Raw genomic sequence first — 20,637 nt, 5'->3', positions numbered from 1 at the left:
TATTCCTCAGCAAATGCAAAAGAACTTGAAATCATAACAAATAATCTCTCAGACAATGGCACAATCAAATTAGAAATCAAGACAAGAAAATTCACTGAAAACTATACAATTACATGGAAATGGAATAATCTTCTTCTGAATGGCTTTTGAGTAAATAATGAAATTAAGGCAAAAATCATGAAGTTCTTTGAAGTGAATGAGAACAAAGATACAACATATCAGAATCTCTGGAACACTGCTAAGGCAGTGCTAAGAGGGAAATTTATAGCAGTAAATGCCCATATCAAAAAGTTAGAAAAATCTCATTTGAACAACCTAGTATTACAACTGAAAGAATGAGAAAAGCAAGAACACATCTGGCTGGGTGCGGTGACTCATGCCTGTAATCCCAGCACTTTGGGAGGCTGAGGCAGGCGGATCACAAGGTCAGGGGATCGAGACCATCCTGGCGAACACAGTGAAACCCTGTCTCTACTAAAAATACAGAAAATTAGCCAAGTATGGTGACAGGCACCTGTAGTCTCAGCTACTTGGGAGGCTGAGGCAGGAGAATAGCATGAACCTGGGAGGCGGAGCTTGCAGTGAGCTGAGATCCAGCCACTGCACTCCAGCCTGGGGGACAGAGCGAGACTCTGTCTCAAAAAACAAAAACAAAAACAAAAAGACACATCAACCCCAAAGCTAGCACAAGACAAGAAATAACCAAAACCAGAGCTGAACTGAAGGAGATTCAGACACCAAAAAAACATTTAAAAAATCAGTTAATCCAGGAGCTGGGTTTTTGAGAAAAGTTAATAAAGACTGCTAGCTAGACAAAGAAGAAAAGAGAGGAGATTCAAAAGAACACAATCAGAAACAACAAGAGGGATATTGCCATTGACCCCACAGAAATACAAACAACTATCAGAGAATATTTTGAACACCTCTATGCACATAAATGAGAAGATCTAGAAGAAATGAATAAATTTCTGAAACATATACACCCTCCCAAGACTGAATCAGGAAGAAATTGAATCCCTGAACAGACCAACAACAAGCTCTGAAATTAAATGAGTAATAAATAGGCTCCCAACTGAAAAAAGCCCAGGACCAGATGAATTCACAGCTGAATTCTGTACATTCTCAGGTGTACAAAGAAGAGCTGGTATCATTCCTGCTAAAACTATTCCAAAAAATTGAGGAGGAGGGACTCCTCCCTAACTCATTATATGAGTCCAGCATCATCCTCATACCAAAACCTGGCAGAGATACAACAAAAAAAGAAAACTTCAGGCCAATAACCTTGAACATCAATGCAAAAATCCTCAACAAAACACTGGCAAATCAAATCCAGAAGCACATCAAAAAGCTTATCCAGTATGATCAAGTAGACTTTATCCCTGGAATGCAAGGTTGGTTCGGCATACTCAAATCCATAAATGTGATTCATCTCATAAACAGAACTGAAGAAAAAAACCGCATGATTATCTCAATAGATGCAGAAAAAGCTTTGGATAAAATTCAACATTCCTTCATGTTAAAAACTCTCAATAAACTAGGTATTGAAGGAATATACCTCAAAATAATAAGAGCCATCTATGACAGACCCACAGCCAACATCATACTGAATAGTCAAAAGCTGAAAGCATTTCTCTTGAAAACTGACACAAGACAAGGATGCCATCTCTCACCACACCTATTCAACATAGTATTGGAAGTACCAGCCAGAGCAATCAGGCAACAGAAAGAAATAAAATGCATCCAAATAAGAAGAAAGGAAGTCAAACTATCCCTTTTTGCAGATGACATGATTCTATATCTAGAAAACCTCATAGTGTCAGCCCAAAAGCTTCTTCAGTTGATAAACAACTTCAGCAAAGTCTCAGGATATGAAATCAATGTGCCAAAATCATTAGCACTTCGATACACCAACAATAGTCAAGCTGAAAGCAAAATCAGGAATGCAATCCCATTTATAATTGCCACACACAGAGAAATATCTAGGAATAGAGCTAACCAGGGAGGTGAAAGATCTCTATAAGGATAACTATAAAACACTGCTCAAAGAAATCAGAGATGACACAAACAAATGGAAAAAACATTCCATGCTTATAAGTAGGAAGAATAAATATCGTTATAATGGCCATACTGCTCAAAGCAATTTGTAGACTCAATGCTATTCCTATTAAGCTACCAATGACATTCTTCACAGAACTAGAAAAACTATTTTATAATTCATATGGAACCAAACAAGAGCCCCAATAGTCAAAAGGTCTAATCCTAACAAAAAGAACAAAGCTGGAGGCATCATGCTACCTGATTTCAAACTAAATTACAGGGCTATACTAACCAAAACAGCATGGTACTGGATCAAGAACAGAAACATAGATCAATGGAACAGAATAGAGAACTCAGAAATAAGGCTGCACACCTAAAACTATCTGATCTTCTACAGAGCTGACAAAAACAAGCAATGGGGAAAGGCTTTCCTATTCAATAAATGGTGCTGGGATAACTGGCTGGCCATATGCAGAAGATTGAAACTGGACCCATTCCTTATGCCATACGCAAAAATCAACTCAAGATGAATTAAAGACTTAAATATAAAACCTGAGACCATAAAAACCCTGGAAGACAACCTAGACAAAACCATTCTGGACATAGGAATGGGAAAATATTTCATAATGAAGATGCCAAAAGCAATTGCAATGAAAGCAAAAATGGACAAATGGGATCTAATTAAACTAAAGAGCTTCTGCACAGCAAAAGGAACTATCAATGTAATGAAGAGAGAACCTACAAAATGGGAGAACTTTTTGGAAACTATACATCTGACAAAGATCTAATATCCAGAATCCATAAGGAACTTAAGTAGATTTACAAGTAAAAAACAAACAACCCTATTAAAAAGTGGGCAAAGAACACAAATGGACACTTTGCAAAAAAAAGACATACGTGCAGCCAACAGGCATATGAAGAAAAGCTTATATCGCTGATCAATAGAGAAATGCAAATCAAAACCACAATGAGATACTCTCACTCCAGTCAGAATGGCTATCATTAAAAAGTCAAAAAATAACAGATGCTGGTGAGGTTGTGGAGTAAAAGGAATGCTTGCTTATACCCTCTTGGTGGGAGCATAAATTAGTTCAACCATTGTGGAAGACAGCATGGCAATTCCTTAAAGGCCTAAAAACAGAAATATTCAACTTAGCAGTCCCATTACAAGGTATATACCCAATGTAACATAAATAGTTCTATCATAAAGACACATGCACCCTTATGTTCACTGCAACACTATTCACAAAAGCAAAGACATGCTATGAATCTAAATGCTCAACAATGGTAGAATGGATAAAGAAAATATGGTACATATACACCATGGAATACTATGCAGCCATAAAAAGAATGAGATCATGCCCTCTGCAGGTACATGGATGGAGCTTGGAGGCCATTATCCTTAGCAAACTAACTCAGGAACAGAAAACCAAATACTGCATGTTCTCACTTATAAGTGGGAGCTAAATGATGAGAACACATGGACACCACACTAGAGGGGAACAATGCACACTGGAGCCTGTCAGAGGGTGAAGGCTGGGAGGAGGGGGAGGATCAGGAAAAATAACTAATGGGTACTAGGCTTAATACCTGAGTAACGAAGTAATCTGTACAACAAACCCCCATGATACAAATTTACCTACATAACAAACCTGCACATGTACTCCTGAACTTAAAATAAAAGTTAAAAAAAAAAAAGAATGCCTTGTAAGGTAAATGAAATACCAAATATTGAATATATTGGTTATCATTTGTTAATCAGCTCTGATGAGCAATTATTGAGATATTTGGCTGATATAAAATGAGAATATGGATTCATTTTTATCCCTCAATTTGTCTGTAAAATAGGGATGACTTTAAGGATTAAATGAATTCTCTTATGTAATGTGGATAGAGCACTTACTAGCACCTTGTAAGTACTCAATAAATGGCACCTACTTAAATAAATAAAAGTAAAAGTAATGAAAAAAGAAATTAAAAATTAAAATTAAAATACTGCAATTCCTCAACCTTCAGGTTATAAAAATCGAGAAAAAAATTTTAATAACAACCGTTGATGGGAGGGATGTGGGTGAACAAACACTATCATAACGTGGCAAATCTATAAATTGGTCCAAAAGTTTTAGAAATTAAGATGTGTATATGTTTGTGCATGTGTACTTAAAATTTATACTTGTTTGCATTTCCTTTAATCTGATAAAGTTATTCATGGGAATTAATCCTGGGAAAATAATTACATAAATTTTGAAAAATACCCCTGTAAGGATCTTCATCACAATATTATTTGTTATTGCAAAACAATTAGAAACAACCCAAGTTATATCAGTGGAGTTTTGATTAAATAAATTATAGTTTATATGTTTAATGATAGACTGTGTCATCATTAAAAGAGATAAAGCAAAATTTTAGTATTTGTCATGTAAAAGATTATACTGTATAACATTTAGGAAAAACATAAAGCAGACCACAGAACAGTATGTTTCTATTGATGTGAAATAGGCATATCATATATACAGGAAATCTTTGGGGGAATAAACACCAAATTCTTTTTTTTCTTTCTTTATTTTTATTTTATTTTATTTTATTTTATTTTTTGAGATGGAGTTTCGCTCTTGTCTCCCAGGCTGGAGTGCATTGGTGCCATCTCAGCTCACTGCAACCTCCGCCTCCCAGGTTCAAGCGATCCTCCTGCCTCGGCCTCCCAAGTAGCTGGGATTACAGGTGCCCGCCACCACGCCCGGCTAATTTTTGTATTTTTAGTAGAGATGGGGTTTCACCATGTTGGTCAGGCTGGTCTCGAACTCCTGACCTCATGTGATGTGCCCGCCTCGGCCTCCCAAAGTGCTGGGATTACAGGCATGAGCCACCACGCCCGCTCACTAAATTCTTAAGAGGAGTTAACTCTGATGAGGTTTTTGGTGAGGTTTATTTCCCACTTGACAGTATAATACTGTCTGAATGTTTCTACTGTCAGGTATAATATTTCTGAAACATTTAAAAATAAGTATATTTACATTCAAGAGCACAATGAGAGAAATTCCCAAGGGAAATACACTTTTCTCACTTGTTCAGGAAACCCTTAGTGTTTAAGGACAGGTGGAACGCAGGAAAGGATGAGTGTTCAGAATGCCAGGACCTGGGATCTTTGGGGGTCGTAGACAAATGTGAGATGCTCACGGGGTAGATGGAGGGGTGGAAATGGTGGTGGTAATGCTCTCAAAATGTTTTGTGATGTGTTCAGACCCAGGGAAAAGTTCATTCAGACTATTATGATCAGAGATCATTAAATATGAAGAACTGTGGATAGAAAGCCTTGTCCCAGTCCTTTACCGTACAGGTGGACACAAGCCAAACGATAGTAAGGAACTTTCTAAGATCACAGAGCAGTGGATGAGTAGGAATGATGTGATTACAACCTGTGTCCCTGATTTTCATTCACAAGAACTTTACCCTTAAGGGAAGCTCAAGTTCTTTAACCTTAAAGTGTCTTGACAACCAAGAGCATCGGGAAAGAGATATACTTCTCTCTTCCCATTCTCTCATTGCACCATCTCCTTCATTACTTTCATCCTTCCTTCTCACCACTTTTGCTCATCATCCTGTCCCATCCCTCTCAATATACTCATTTCATCTTCATTGCTCCGCTCCAATCCTTTCCTACCTCCCACTCTCCTATATTTTCTTCACATCCTTATCTCAGCCCATCCTTCCAGTCAGCCCCAAGAGGAAATAACAGAGAAGCCAAGGTTCAGGTGCACCCATGTACAGTTTTAGGGATGACACAGCAAAAGGACAGTAGAGTTGCTAGGACATGGTAAACAGTCTTCCCAGGAAGGCTGGAGAGAATCAGGGATTCGTGGGCTGAAGCCTGGATAGACATCAAGATGAGGAAATGCTCTGGGTTACAGTGGTATTGATGTGTTAAGAATATAAAGTTAGAAAGAGGTATCACTCCCAGGGACTGCATTTGTGGATGTGTATTTTCAGGCTAGAAGGTTTGGGATAGAAAAGTAAGACTTCGGAGGAGAATGTTGTATTGGGTAGTCTACAACAAAATTCCAAGGGCCTGATTGGAACATAAATGCTTACTCTTTCAAAAAGTATCATATGTGTCAGGAAGATGACTTATCAGATAAGAGAAAGATACCACAGGGGATGGAAATAGAACATTCCTTTTTTGATCTTAAGGTATATCACGTAAGTATGAACATAGTTTTTATTTAGTAGCTCTTTCCTTCTCTAGACCCCACCTGTTGCCTGATCATCCTATGGGATTCTCGTGTGGTACTAAAGAGAGGGAACTGATTTTATGGGAGGTGAAAGGTGAACAGCAGAATGAAATGATTCCTGGCACTGGGCCCATGGTTCAAAATACCTTTCCATACTCTGATCTGGAGGGAGTCTCACATCCCTCTGGAAGGAAACTTTGCAGTGATATTCTTGGTTACTTAGGCTGGGGTTAAGTGGCCCTTTCCTGTAGGACATTGCTGCCCAGGCATAAAGTGCGCCAAGGTTTCAACTCTACTGAGAAAGTGGGCACAGCCCAAAACAAGTTAGCAACTTGCCCAAGAGGCTTGGTTGGCAGAAGCTAACTTCATGTCTTCCTGTCTTACTAGCTTTTTTCTAGAGTGTATCACCACGTGGTATATTATATATGATGCTTATTTATTTATTTAGCCTACCTTTATAGCATGTCATTTGCTTGAGTGCAGAGACTTTTGTCCATTTTGCTCCCCAGTGCCCTAGAAGATTGGATCATAGAAGTAATTTAATAAATATTTGTCGAATGAATAAATGAATGAATTATATAGGGTTTCCTTGTAGGCCAAACACATAACACCACTCCTCAGGCATCAAGATATAGAAATAATGGTTATAAGCAAGGTTCGTTGGTTACTGTCCTCTTGGGAAATTTTCCTCAGTTGAGAAAAGGCAGGAAAGGAGGTCATCTCTCAGGTCAGTGATCGCTTGCCCACAAGTAGCTGACACAGAGCGCCCTGAACATCAGTATTTCTGAGGCTGTAGATAAGTGGGTTCAGCATGGGGTTGATCACAGTCATGAAAACTCCAACCCCCTTATCCTTGTCTGAAGATTCCACTGAACCCAGCCTCATGTAGCTGAAGACACCTGTCCCATAGAAGATGCCCACCACAGTGAGGTGGGAGCCACATGTGGAGAAGGCCTTCTTTCTGCCCTCAGCTGAGTGGATTTGCAGCACAGCAGCTACCACATGGGCATAGGACACGCTGATGAGGACCAAGGGCACCACAGCCATGAAGGCTGCTGCTACAAAGAGCAGCAGCTCATTGAGTTGGGTGCTGGAGCAGGAGAGCTGGAAGAGCTGTGGAAGGTCACAGTAGAAGTGATTGATCACACTGGGGCCACAGAAGTTGAGGGTAGTTAAGGCAATAGTGTGGGTCAGTGCGTTGGTGAAGGCACAAGTCCAGGACACAGCCACCAACATCCCCTGGACTGTCTGACTCATGCAGGTGCTGTAGGTGAGGGGCCGGCAGATGGCCAGGAATCGGTCATAGGCCATGGCGGTCAGCAGGAAGCAGTCCATCCCAGCCAGAAGGTGGAAGAAGAAGAGCTGGGAGAGGCAGGCATCATAGGAAATTATGCACTTGTGGGACAAGAGACGACCCAACATTGCAGGAACAGTGACAGTGATACATCCGACATCCAGCACTGATAGGTTCCCCAGGAAGAAGTACATGGGGGTGTGGAGTTTGGGCTCCACCAAGACAGCTGCCAGGATGCTGAGGTTGCCCCCAGTTGTGACCAGATAGGCAAAGAGGAGGAGCACAAAGACCACAGACTGCATCTCTTCTGTTTGCACCAGGCCCAGTAGAATGAACTCAGCAACGGCGGTCCTGTTGGTCCCAGCTTCTGGCTCCATGAGTTCCTATAAGGACGTGTCCCAGCAGGGGAGGTATCAGTTCACTCAGTTCACATTAACATTTTAAACCATTTATGTTCAAAGCCCCATGGCGAGTCCCCAGGCCGTCCCTCACTCACTGACCTCCTCCATCACCTCAATGCCTTCACCTTGCTCGTGGTTGAGATGCCCAGTGCCACCATCACCTTGTCCCTCTCATCCTCTGCTAGCTGAAAAGCTCAGAATACGTGGGAAAATAAACTAAGATAAAAGATCTAATTTACAACATGAGGATTGTAGTTAATAAAGTGTATTGTATTCAAGATTTTTGCTAAATGAGTAGATTATAGCTGCTTTTGCCAGAGAGGGGAAAATGGGTAACTGTGTGAGATGATGGATACGTGAATTTGTTTCACTATACTAATCATTTTACTGTCTGCATGTATCTCATAACTTCATGTGGTGAACCTTAAATATACGCAATAAATTTTTTTTTTTTTTAAAGGCAAGAGACTTCCTTTTTGAATATAGTGAGATTGAGATAGAATTTTCGCCAGGCGCGGTGGCTCATGCCTGTAATCCCAGCACTTTGGGAGGCCGAGGCGGGTGGATCACGAGGTCAGGAAATCGAGACCATCCTGGCTAACACAGTGAAACCCTGTCTCTACTAAAAATACGAAAAAATTAGCCAGGCATGGTGGCGGGCGCCTGTAGTCCCAGCTACTTGGGAGGCTGAGGCAGGAGAATGGCGTGAACTTGGGAGGCAGAGCTTGCAGTGAGCTGAGATCACGCCACTGCACTCCAGCCTGGGTGCCAGAGTGAGACTCCATCCCCAAAAAAAAAGAAGAAAAAAAGATAGAATTTTCCCATTTTTCTCTGAGGGATCAACCCAAACTAATAAGCAGATTACATTTTAATAATTTATTTTTAATTGATGAATAATAATTGTGTATATTTATGGGGTACAGTGTGATATTGATCAGTATATGCTTTGTAAAACAATTAAATCAAGGTAATTAATATAGCCATCCCATCACCAACTCATTTTTGTGGTGAGAATGTTAAAATATATCCTTTCATACAAACTGGATGACATTATGCTAAGTGAAATAAACTAGACACAGAAAGACAAATACTTTACAATTTTACTTATATGTGGAATCTAAAAAATCAATGTCATAGAATCAGAGACCGATAAGCAGACTTCAAAATAGAAAAATTTATGAGATTTTCAGAGAAACTAGAAGATATTGAAACTGTTGCCTAGTTTTCAAGGCTTCTGGAAATAATTATGATCAAGTGAAGGTCTGGCAAGAAGCAGAGAGAAAAGGCTGGGCGTGGTGGCTTAAGCCTGTAATCCCAGCACTTTGGGAGGCTGAGATGGGCAGATCACGAGGTCAGGAGATCGAGACCACCATGGCTAACATGGTGAAACCCCGTCTCTACTAAAAAATACAAAAAAATAGCCAGGTGAGGTGGCGGGTGCCTGTAGTCCCAGCTACTCGGGAGGCTGAGGCAGGAGAATGGCGGGAACCCAGGAGGTGGAGCTTGCAGTGAGCTGAGATCCGGCCACTGCACTCCAGCCTGGGTGACAGAGCAAGACCCCGTCTCAAAAAAAAAAAAAGAATCAGAGAGAAGATATCCATGATTCTGAATGTCGGAAAGATCAGCCGAGCACGTTTCTTCACAGAGAGGGACCACACTATGAAGTGTCAATTCAACACTCCTCATTCAATAAATTGCTAATGTTATTATTGTTACTTAAATCCGTACACTGGACTTTGACTAACAATTTAAAATTATTTTTTCTATGTACATTGTCTGCTACTCCCCTCTGAAACCAAAGTTGTAATCATAGCCTGTGGGTTGGTTCCTGCCAGGTGCAGTCAGGGTTCTACACTGCACAGACACTGGTCTTCTACTTGTCCTTCCTTCAGTCGTGGTAGATTGACCAATGACTCTAAGGGTATGTCTTCAAATGAAGAAGGCACGTACTTGGAAAGCCATATTGAATTATGTCAAACTCTGGATCAAAAAAATAGCAGTGTCTTTATTGACCAGAGACAAGTAGGGCTAGAGTTTCCTTAAGAGCAATGTCATACCCTTGTATCTGAAATCAGAAGATGGGAAGAGGTTGGAGTCTGATAACTCTAACAGAAAGGGAAGTATGATGATTGCCTGAACTGGGGCAGTGAAATTCAGGGCCAGGAGTGGTTAAGAAAATCAGATCTCAGAAATCAGAGTGCTGTAGTAGTATGGTTGATGTGACTGCTTTGGGGGATGGTCACCAAAATATTCTTAAAAATCCCTTGTTTATAAAAGTGGAAATGGCTGGTAGCATGGTCTTCTTTGGTCTCAGTTTGGATCTGAAAAGCAGAGGAGGCAGGACTGAATGAGAAGCCACCCAGGCAAGCTGATTGTGTAGTGTTTAAGTGAGACTGTAAAAGCAAGAAAACTGTAAAAGCTGTGTGTCAGCATTGACATTAGAGAAGTCAAGGCAAAAGGTACTCAAAATCAACCGTGAATCAAGACATGCACCTGTCCCCAACAAAAAACTCTCATGAAACACTGGCTCAGACACCTTTCAATTCATTTAGACTTCAAAAGGGAACCAGCACAAGATTTGGTTAAAGATACTCAAGAAAAAATGGGGAGGGGAGAGGAGAGAAACCAGGACAAACAAATGCTAGATTACAAACACTCAGAAGAAAAATGGTGGCATAGAGCTGCTGAATAACTGAAAGACAAAAAACAAATGTGAACTGAAAACATGTTAAAAACCATCCACCTCTGTGTAACAAGAACACAAGACAGAGATACAAGACTTCAGGGAAGAGTTTCAAGATACCAGATGGAGATGAAATGTGAGATAACAGAACTTAGGCAAAAAATGAGCACAGAGGAACAAACAGTTAGACAAAATAAAACTTTCCAGAAATAACCAAAGACTGGCTTCTAGCGACTGAAAAGTCACAACATTTGCCAGGAGACAGAAACAGGTCCCATTCTGAGATAGTCCTAGTAAGGTTATTGTAATTTGAAAATAATGAATCCTTTGGGTATATTGGCAGAAATCAAGTCACAATGGAACGAGAAGACGCTTATCTCAAATTTCTCTACAGAAGTATTCAAGACTAGAAAAGAATAGAAAACGTCCTATAAAATCTTTACAGAAGGAAAATGTAACCAGAGAATTTTCTATTGAGACAAACTATAACTCAAATATACAAGCAACAGCCTAAAGTTTTTGGACACTCAAAAACTCAAGAATAGTTTGTCTATGAGCCCAACAGAATAAATTTCTAGAGGATAAACTTCAACCAATAAAGAGAAGAGGAAGGAAAAAGAAAACAAAAGAACTGCTAATAAGCACTGAATATTTTTTACTGTAAGACATATATGGGGATTGTGGTTTCAGAATAAAATATAAATGTATGAACAATGACATTGTAGAAATGACACATCTAATAAAGTTAAGAAGAGAAGAAAGAACATGTAGAGATGGTGTAGGTATGCTGACTTCCTCAGTAGTCTTACAACTGTAAGTCAAAAGATATGTTCATGTTAATCAGCAAAAAATTGAAATGAAAAGGCTTAACCTACTCATGAATTTAGAATAAGAAAACAAAAGAAATTTAAGAAAATCTAAAGGAATTACATAGTACTAAATTAGAAAATAGAAAAAAGAATGAATACAAATTGAGAACAGGTTATTTGTGGTAAAATGAAATTGACAAACCTTAACTAAGTGATCTAATCATGAGTAAAAGCAAAAAAGTATAAGCATGCAAAATAATAATTGACAGGAAGAAAATAAACATAGCCCAATAGAAAATTGAAAACTTCTGGTAGAGAATAGAATGGTGGTGATTGGAGGCTGGGAAGGGTGAGGGGAAAGAGTGATAAAGAGAAATTGGTTAATGGGTACAAAAATACAGTTAAATAAAAGGAACAAGTTCTAGAATTTGATAGCAGAGTATAGAGACTGTAGTTAACGATAATTTATTGTATATTCCATAATAGCCAGAAGAATTGGAATGTTCCCAACACAAAGATAAATGTTTGAGGTGATAGATATCCCAATTACCCTGATTTGATCCTTACACATTGCTTTATATATACATACACACATCACAGTGTACTCCCTAAAAGTGTACAACTATTATATTTCAATAAAAATTATAAAATTCTATTTTTCTGAACTCCAAGTTATAAGTTTTCTATGAAGTTATGATTTATTAAAATAATTCTAGAACAGTTAGAAAATCTAAATAGACTACTATAGAAAGAGTAGAGGAAGAGCTAGCTTCCAACTGCCACTAATAAAAAGCAACCTCTCTATAAAATGCCACAGGGAAGTTTGTAATGACAATCAAACTATTCAAGAATATAAAAGAAGAAAGCGTCCAAGTTTTTTTTTTTTTGTTTTTTTTGTTTTTTTTTTTTTTTGCGAAGTGTGTGTAACTAGTTCAAAAGAAAAAGAAAAATTTTTTCTTTAATTTTATATTAAAGAAAAGAAATGTAAAATCATAAAAGATTAACAAATTTATTTCAGTAATGTAACCAAAATAATTAACCATAAGTATTTGGGATTTGGTCAGGAATGCCAGGTTAGTTCAAAATTAGGAAAGGTATTAATATGTTTTATGATATTAATAGATGATGTAAAGAGAGATTATGTGATCCTTTCCATAGATGCTAAAAAGGCATTTGATTATATTAAACATTCATTATGGTTTTTGAAATCTTATAATAACATAGGAATAGTTAGCTATTTACCTAACATGTTAAAATAAAACTAAGTAGGGCTGGGTGCAGTGGCTCACGTCTGTAATCCCAGCACTTTGGGAGGCTGAGGAAGGTGGATCACTTGAGGTCAGAAGAAGATCACTTGAGGTCAGGCTGATGCTCTGTGAAAGTGCACTGCAGTGACTCTCCCCTTGGCTGCACAGTAGAAATATGTGGAGCTTTAAAAAATCCTTATGCCCAGACGATACCCCCAGGTCAATTAAATCAGAATCTCTGAAGGTAAGACAGGCAGCTGGATTTTTTTTAAAGCACCCACCGGATCACTGCTGTTTCAGAATGTACCTGGACAGATACTTCCAATTATTAGCTCTTTCTTGTCACTCCCTCAAATTAAGACACAGTCTTTGCTTATGTTATAATTACCGATAATCCTGAAGGGAGAAGAGTCAATATTTTAAAAGTTGATGCCAAGAAAAGTTACGGAAATTTAAGATATCTTGCAAAGGTTTGCTGGTCAGTATTCCCAACCACATTTCCTGACTTTCTGTTACATTAGATTCTCAGTCCCCAAGATTACTGGAATCACCTGGGATGCTTTAGGAAGAAAATACTGATGCCAAGGCCTTTCATCAAGAACTCCGTTTTCATTGGTTTAGTTGTTGGCACCTGGGTATGGGTGCGTCATTAAAGCTTCCCAGCTGTTTCCAGTGTCTAGCCAGGACAGAGAACTCTGACAGATTTGCAGCCTGGGAGGCATGATGATGGCTTCTTGTTTCCCCTTTCATTGCTTTTCTCCTTACAGAACATAAAGGCCACCAGCCCTTCCAGGTCACATAGCCACTTCCACAAAGATTCCTCCACCTAGGCTTACAGTCAAGGCAGTGACTACAGACTGACCTGCAGTTTCATGTGGATAACATGCATCTCATTGGAGCCTCTACAGCAAGGGCATGTCTCCAGCGTGAGGCTATCTCAATGACCAGCCTTCCAAATGAGGTCTCCACTGTGTGTGCTCAGGCCATGGGGAAGCTGCAGAGGGGATGCCACATGAATGAGAATGTGGATACAAGGATCTGCAAGAGGTCCTTAAAGTTCTTTTCTTTCTTTCTTTCTTTTTTTTTTTTTTTTTGAGATGGAGTCTTGCTCTGTCACCCAGGCTGGAGTGCAGTGGCATGATTTTGATGATCTCGGCTCACTGCAACCTCCGCCTCCAGGGTTCAAGTGATTCTCCTGCCTCAGCCTCCCGAGCAGCTGGGATTACAGGCACCCGCCACCATGCCTGGCTAATTTTTGTATTTTTAGTAGTGACGGGGTTTCACCATGTTAGCCAGGCTGGTCTCGAACTCCTGACCTCATGATCCACCCACCTCGGCCTCCCAAAGTGCTGGGATTACAGGCGTGAGTCATGGCGCCCCGCCAGGTCCTTAAAATTCTAAGATCACATGACTTGGGAGAGGGAATAAATCATCTTCTGGTATGATTATCTTGATGAAATTAGGAATTTGTAAATGCTTTGCAGATTGGCAAATCAGTGGGTAGGTAACAGCTGTGTACATATGTTCTATTGAAGAACAGTTAGCTATTCCCCATTTATCCCCATTTTAACACAAGCATTCGATTGCAACCCTGCAGTTTTCCAGCCGCTTGCTCATACTGTTTTTTCTGCCTGCGATAGTTTTCCTCCAAGTCCACTGCCCAAATAGTTCAAGACTTGACACCAGATGCTGCCTGCTGAACTAACCTTTCCGTGAAACATTCCCATCTCATCTCTCACTCCTGCCTGTCTCTCTCTGAGTTTCTCTCTTTCCCTGTCTTTCCTCCCTCCTGCTGCTTCTCTCCTAAACTCCCACATATGTTATTTCATGCAACTTACTATGCTTTACCTTCTAGTTCACTCACTGCTCTATGGAACATATCTTTCTTACATCTCTATAAGTAATTCAAGGATAAAACGTGTTTGATTCAGTCTTTTCAATAGCAATAGCCATCACAATACTTTAATATTTGTGAAATGAATGATCAATTGTTCTAATGTTCGTATAATTTCAGAGAAAGAGAGCATCAGTATAAGCTAGAGCTATCATGGAAGACTTTCCGGACACGTTAATATTTGGGCTAGACTTTCCTGGCCTAGTATGCTTTAGGGGAGGTACAGGTTAAGTGCAGGGTGCAAGGTTGTGGCAGGGACTCCTTTATGTTAATGGGACAAGCAGGTCATGGACCAATCCACCTGCTTCTTTTTACTTAAACCTCCCAAAACAATACGGCCCTTAGGAGGGGCCACACCTTCCAGACCAGTCAGTCATGGTTGGGGTAGAAGAACCACTAAACAGCTGTTGCCAACCCTCAGACAGCTGCAGATGCAATTGCTTAAAACCGGGGGGATTCTGGGATGACCTCAGGTCACCCTGAGACACCCCGAGGGTCTGACAGGGTCCCCACGAGGCCCACTGGGGAGCCCTCCTGCACGACCACCCTCGAGGCTCCCTTACGAGCTGTGACAGCCCCTGCTCTGGAACCCCAGCCCATCCCTCATGCGCCCAACATGACAAGGCTCAAGGCCTTCGCTGGAGCGAGGGTTCCCGGCTGCCTGAAGCAGCGGGTGTGGGCAGTGAACTGGTCTGAGCATCTCCCCACACTCACGCTAACAGGCTCCATCTGAGAGAGGGAAAAAACCACAAAAGACCCCAGGACCTCCGGGCTATCGTCCCAGATCTCCCCGAAATGGCTTTCCCTTTCAGGGCACCCATCGCACCAGGTTTATGAAGCTGATGGCAACAGAAGCCCCTTCTCCATTCTGCAGGGGCAGAGGAAGGACTCGTGCGAATACTCACCCTGGAACGGGCACAGAAGCCACTGAGGTTCCCTCAGGAAAGAAGCGTTATCCTCCCGGAGAGCGAGTGAGGGGCTGTGTCTGAGAAATGAGAGGACTCGGGCTGCTGTGCTCTCTGTCCGGGGCTGTCTTCACCACAGCGCTGTCCTCCGGGGCGCTCAGAAGCGGGCCCTCCTAGGAGAGAGAAGGCTGGGGAGACCGACATGGAAAAGGAGACACCTCAGGCCCTTCATACTCATGGCGACGCCGCCTCACACCTTCTGGTGTTCAGACTCTCTCACAAGGAAGGCTTTGCCTCCAGCCCCGGCCCTGTGGGCAGGATGTTAGGGCGGATGATGTCCGCTCTGCCTAATGGTGGGTCACTGAGGCCTGCAGGACTTGTCCATGTCCTCAAAGTCCCCCAGGAAGGGAGAGGTGCAGCTGGGGCCTCTAGATGGGTTTTCTAAGGAGAAATTTTCTTTCCCAGATGTCAGCCAGGGCATGTGAGCTGTGACAAGCCCAAAGCAGGCCTCAGAAGGGAGGTAAGAGGGGAAAGCTTGCTTCAAAGCCGGCTTCCTGTTGAGCCCTCAGTCGTGTGGCGCTTTCTCTCTTGGGGCCTTGTTAGTGGGGCCACTGGGACTGTGTCCTGGGGATCCTATAATGATTCTGGAGGTGGTGGGAGACGAGCCCTAGGATGCTAGAAGGACCCCTGGGAGGCTGCCTACCAACGTGATTTTCTAAGCCAGCCCCTGAGTAAGTGACAGGCCTGGTGAAGGTCGCAGGTTAATGAACAGAGGCTGTGGGAAGGTGTAGGCGTGTGTTCCTCTGACTCCCCTTCCCACTAACACACGCTCAGCCAACATCCCCTCGCCTAAGAGACAGGGATCTTTCTTCCCCCACCGGGGAATGCTGGTGCAGTAGAAAAAGCAGAATAGACAAACCTGCTCTTCTGATTATTAGTGGTTTGACTCTGCACAAGCTGCAAAGTCAGTTTTTGAGCTTCAGTTTCCTCATCTGTAAAATGAGCATATTCTCCCCTACAGAGCACTACTGTCTGAACATTATATGAACTAGGATTCATTAAGCTGCTAATAGAAGTTCAACAATTCATCTACATATAGACTGAGAACATTTGTGAGTGTTTGTTATTTACATGGTAATTTACTAAGAACTGTACAAGCCCGGAGTGTCTATCAGTCTTCCCAACACTTCTACAAAGTAGATTGTAGCAGATGGATCCGATGTTCTGCTTCACATCTGGAGAACAAAGGAGACAAGATACTTGTCTTCTGATTTCAGCCATGGTTGGAGGGGACAGTTCCCTGCAGGCTTTCATTGCAAGCTGACAGGGTAGCCTCTTCCCTGGGATCCCCTGATGCCACGAACAATGGAGAAGCTTCCTCTGTCTCAGCACATGTGGAGCTCAGAAATGCACAGGGCAACTTGATAATGGGGAATGCGGCCAGTGGATAAATATCCCAGGAACTAGGCGTGGTGGCTCATGCCTGTAATCCCAGCACTTTGGGAGGCCTAGGTGAGTGGATCACAAGGTCAGGAGTTCGAGACCAGCCTGACCAACATGGAGAAACACCGTCTCTACTAAAAATACAAAATTAGCCGGGTGTGGTGGCACATGCCTGTAATCCCAGCTACTTGGGAGGCTGAGGCAGGAGAGTCGCTTGAACCTGGGAGGCGGAGGTTGCGTTGAGCCAAGATCACACCACTGCACTCCAGCCTGGGGAACAAGAGCAAAATTCCGTCTCAAAAAAAAAAGATAAAAAAAAGTTCCCTCAGCCCCCATCTTCACGCAATTCTGGGAAACATTTTGCCTGCTCTGGCTCAATCCAGTCTCCAGTGTTTATAGTGGGGACTTGGGTAATGTGTTGTGAGTAAAGGGACAATTTTTCTTTCTCTGCCTCACCCTCTTCATAAATCAGTCTTGCTCTTGGAGACTGGCTCCTAAATAAATAACTTCCCTCTTGCTCCCTGAGATGACTTCCCGCTTAAACCATACACACACACATCTTGTCTCAGGCTCTGCTTTGGTGGGAACCCAACTAAGACAATTGGTTTTGGGAGGGATTCTGGAACTGGAGCGTTCACCACGGTTGGAGTAAGTGGGGTTTGTAATAAGCCCTAGCATGTGATAGCATCACAATTACCAAGACTCACATGTGGTAGTTTGGGATGAGGTGCAGGTAGATGGAGAAACACTGTGTCATGTGAAAGCTTTAGCATGGTAATGTTATAAGAACCATGGTAGTTATTAGAATTAGGATTTTTTTTTTTTTTTTTGAGATAGAGTCTCACTCTATTATCCAGGCTGAAGAGCAGTGGTGCAATCATAGCTCACTTGCAGGCTCAAGCGCTCCTCCTACCTAAGCCTTCTGAAGAACTGGTGCATGCTACCACACCTGGTTAAAAAAATTTTTTTTTAATTTCATTTTTAATTTTTATTTTATTTATTTTTTTCTATTTTTTTTTTTTAAATTATACTTTACGTTCTAGGGTACATGTGCATAACGTGCAGGTTTGTTACATATGTATACATGTGCCATGTTGGTGTGCTGCACTCATTAACTTGTCATTTACATTAGGCATGTTTCCTAATGCTATCCCTCCCCCCTCCCCCAACCCCACAACAGGCCCCGATGTGTGATGTTCCCTTCTTGTGTCGAAGTGTTCTCATTGTTCAGTTCCCACCTATGAGTGAGAACATGTGGTGTTTGGTTTTCTGTTCTTGCGATAGTTTGCTGAGAATGATGGTTTCCAGCTGCATCCATGTCCTTACAAAGGACACGAACTCATCCTTTTTTATGGCTGCATAGTATTCCATGGTGTATATGTGCCACATTTTCTTAATCCAGTCTGTCATTGATGGGCATTTGGGTTGGTTCCAAGTCTTTGCTATTGTGAATAGTGCTGCAATAAACATCAGAGAAATGCAAATCAAAACCACAATGAGATACCATCTCACACCGGTTAGAATGGCAATCGTTAAAAAGTCAGGAAACAACAGGTGCTGGAGAGGATGTGGAGAAATAGGAACACTTTTACACTGTTGGTGGGACTGTAAACTAGTTCAACCATTGTGGAAGACAGTGTGGCGATTCCTCAGGGATCTAGAACTAGAAATACCATTTGACCCAGCCATCCCATTACTGGGTATATGCCCCAAGGATTATAAATCATGCTGCTATAAAGACACATGCACACGTATGTTTATTAATTTTTATTTTTTGTAGAGATGGGCTTTTGATATGTTGCTCAGACTAGTCTTAAACTCCTGGGCTCAAGCAATCCTCCAGCCTTGGCCTCCCAAAATGCTGAGATTGCAGGTGTGAGCCACTGTGTCTCGCCTGGAGTTTTAAGAATAGGGATAGCTTTTGTTAACTTCCTTGGAAGCCTGGAAGAAATGGAATGATAGGCCCAGGTTAGTCAACTATCAACTTAGGGTTTATTTTGTAAAAGCCGGAAAACTTCCATGGCAACATTTAATGAGACATTAATCTTCTACAACCATAGACACACGGTGTTGAACATCAGGCCTGGGACTTAACTGTAAGGGTGCGAGAGCTACTAAGGAGGCAGCACATGTAGCTTAGGTAGGTCTCCTATGCTAAATTACAGACCCTGGCAGGGAAGGAGTGAGACCTTGAGTCTTGTTTGAGTGGATGAATATGAGAATTTTCAATCCTCAGACTCCCCTGAATTCACTCGCCGGGGCAGAAGTATCCCTTCCCCTTGCTAGAAACAAGCAACCTCCTTTTGCCTGAAGACCATACAAACACCCTATAGGAGGAAGAGTTCTCACAAGGTGATTCTTGTCCTCCTCCAGAACTTCCACGTCTCCCAGTGCCTCCAAAATAGTTAGGATCAGGTCTTAGCACAGTCTGAGAAAGGAAATCTTCACTATGGATCAAGAGAAAATAATGTACTCACTGCAAAAAATTCCCCTGCCTGAATATGGTAGGCAGAAAAATGGCCCTCAAAGAGATCCAACCTATACCCTGGAATCCACTTTATATGATAAAGGAGACTTTAAAGTTTATTTATTTATTTATTTTTTATTTATTTATTTATTTTTGAGACGGAGTCTCGCTCTGTCGCCCAGGCTGGAGTGCAGTGGCCGGATCTCAGCTCACTGCAAGCTCCGCCTCCCGGGTTCAAGCAAATTCTCTGCCTCAGCCTCCCGAGTAGCTGAGATTACAGGCACGTGCCACCATACCCAGCTAATTTTTGTATTTTTAGTAGAGACGGGGTTTCACCATCTTGGCCAGGCCGGTCTTGAACTCCTGACCTAACGATCCGCCTGCCTTGGCTTCCCAAAGTGCTGGGGTTACAGGCATGAGCCACTGCACCCAGCCAAGTTTGATATCTTGAGATGGGGATATTATCCTATGTTAGTTGGGTGGGGCCTAAATGGAATAATAAATGCCCTTATAAGAGAAAGTCAGAGGGATATTTGGCAACAGGAGAGGGCAACGTGATAAAGGAAGTGGAGATAGGAGTTATGTAGTCACAAGCCACAGGATGACAGCAGCTACTAGATGTTAGAGGAGACAAGCAACAGATTCTCCTCTGGAACCTCTGGAAAGAACCGGCCCTCCCGACACTTTCAAGATAGCATTGCCAGTCTTTTGGCTTCCAGAACCGTTAAAGAATACATTTCTTGGCTGGGCGCGGTGGCTCAAGCCTGTAATCCCAGCACTCTGGGAGGCCTAGAGAGGAGGATCACGAGGTCAGGAGATCGAGACCATTCTGGCTAACACGGTGAAACCGCGTCTCTACTAAAAAATACAAAAAACTAGCCAGGCGTGGTGGCGGGCGCCTGTAGTCCCAGCTACTCGGGAGGCTGAGGCAGGAGAATGGTGTGAACCCGGGAGGCGGAGCTTGCAGTGAGCTGAGATCCGGCCACTGCACTCCAGCCTGGGCAACAGAGTGAGACTCCGTCTCAAAAACAAAACAAAACAAAAAAACCTTTCTTGCAATCCTAATTTCAGACAAAACAGATTTCAAACCAACAAAGATCAAAAAAAGACAAAGAAGGGCATTACATAATGTGAAAGGGTTCAATTCAACAAGAAGACCTAACTATACTAAATATACATTCACCAACACGGAAGCATCCAGATTCATAAAGCAAGTTCTTGAAGACGT

General features: G+C 41.9%; 1 protein-coding gene across 2 annotated transcripts in view; it reads right to left on the bottom strand.

The window, feature by feature from the left end:
- Positions 1–4,483: 4,483 nt before the first annotated feature.
- OR3A3 (olfactory receptor family 3 subfamily A member 3) overlaps positions 4,484–20,637 on the bottom strand; it is a 31,021-nt gene continuing 14,867 nt past the window's right edge. The window contains exons 2-3 of one of the 2 annotated variants that reach the window (XM_065532504.1): positions 15,500–15,672; positions 4,484–7,943 (exon numbers count right to left, since the gene is read on the bottom strand). In XM_065532504.1, coding sequence (XP_065388576.1) covers positions 6,990–7,937 — 948 coding nt within the window. In that variant the 5' untranslated portion in view covers positions 7,938–7,943; positions 15,500–15,672 and the 3' untranslated portion in view covers positions 4,484–6,989. Of the gene's footprint in view, positions 7,944–8,086; positions 8,108–15,499; positions 15,673–20,637 lie in introns of those variants that run through there. The other variant, XM_065532505.1, reaches the window with a different exon arrangement.

Source organism: Macaca fascicularis, chromosome 16 (genome assembly GCF_037993035.2).
Source record: "Macaca fascicularis isolate 582-1 chromosome 16, T2T-MFA8v1.1".
NCBI classification, from domain to species: domain Eukaryota; kingdom Metazoa; phylum Chordata; class Mammalia; order Primates; family Cercopithecidae; genus Macaca; species Macaca fascicularis.
This window is presented reverse-complemented; position numbering and strand designations above follow the sequence as displayed.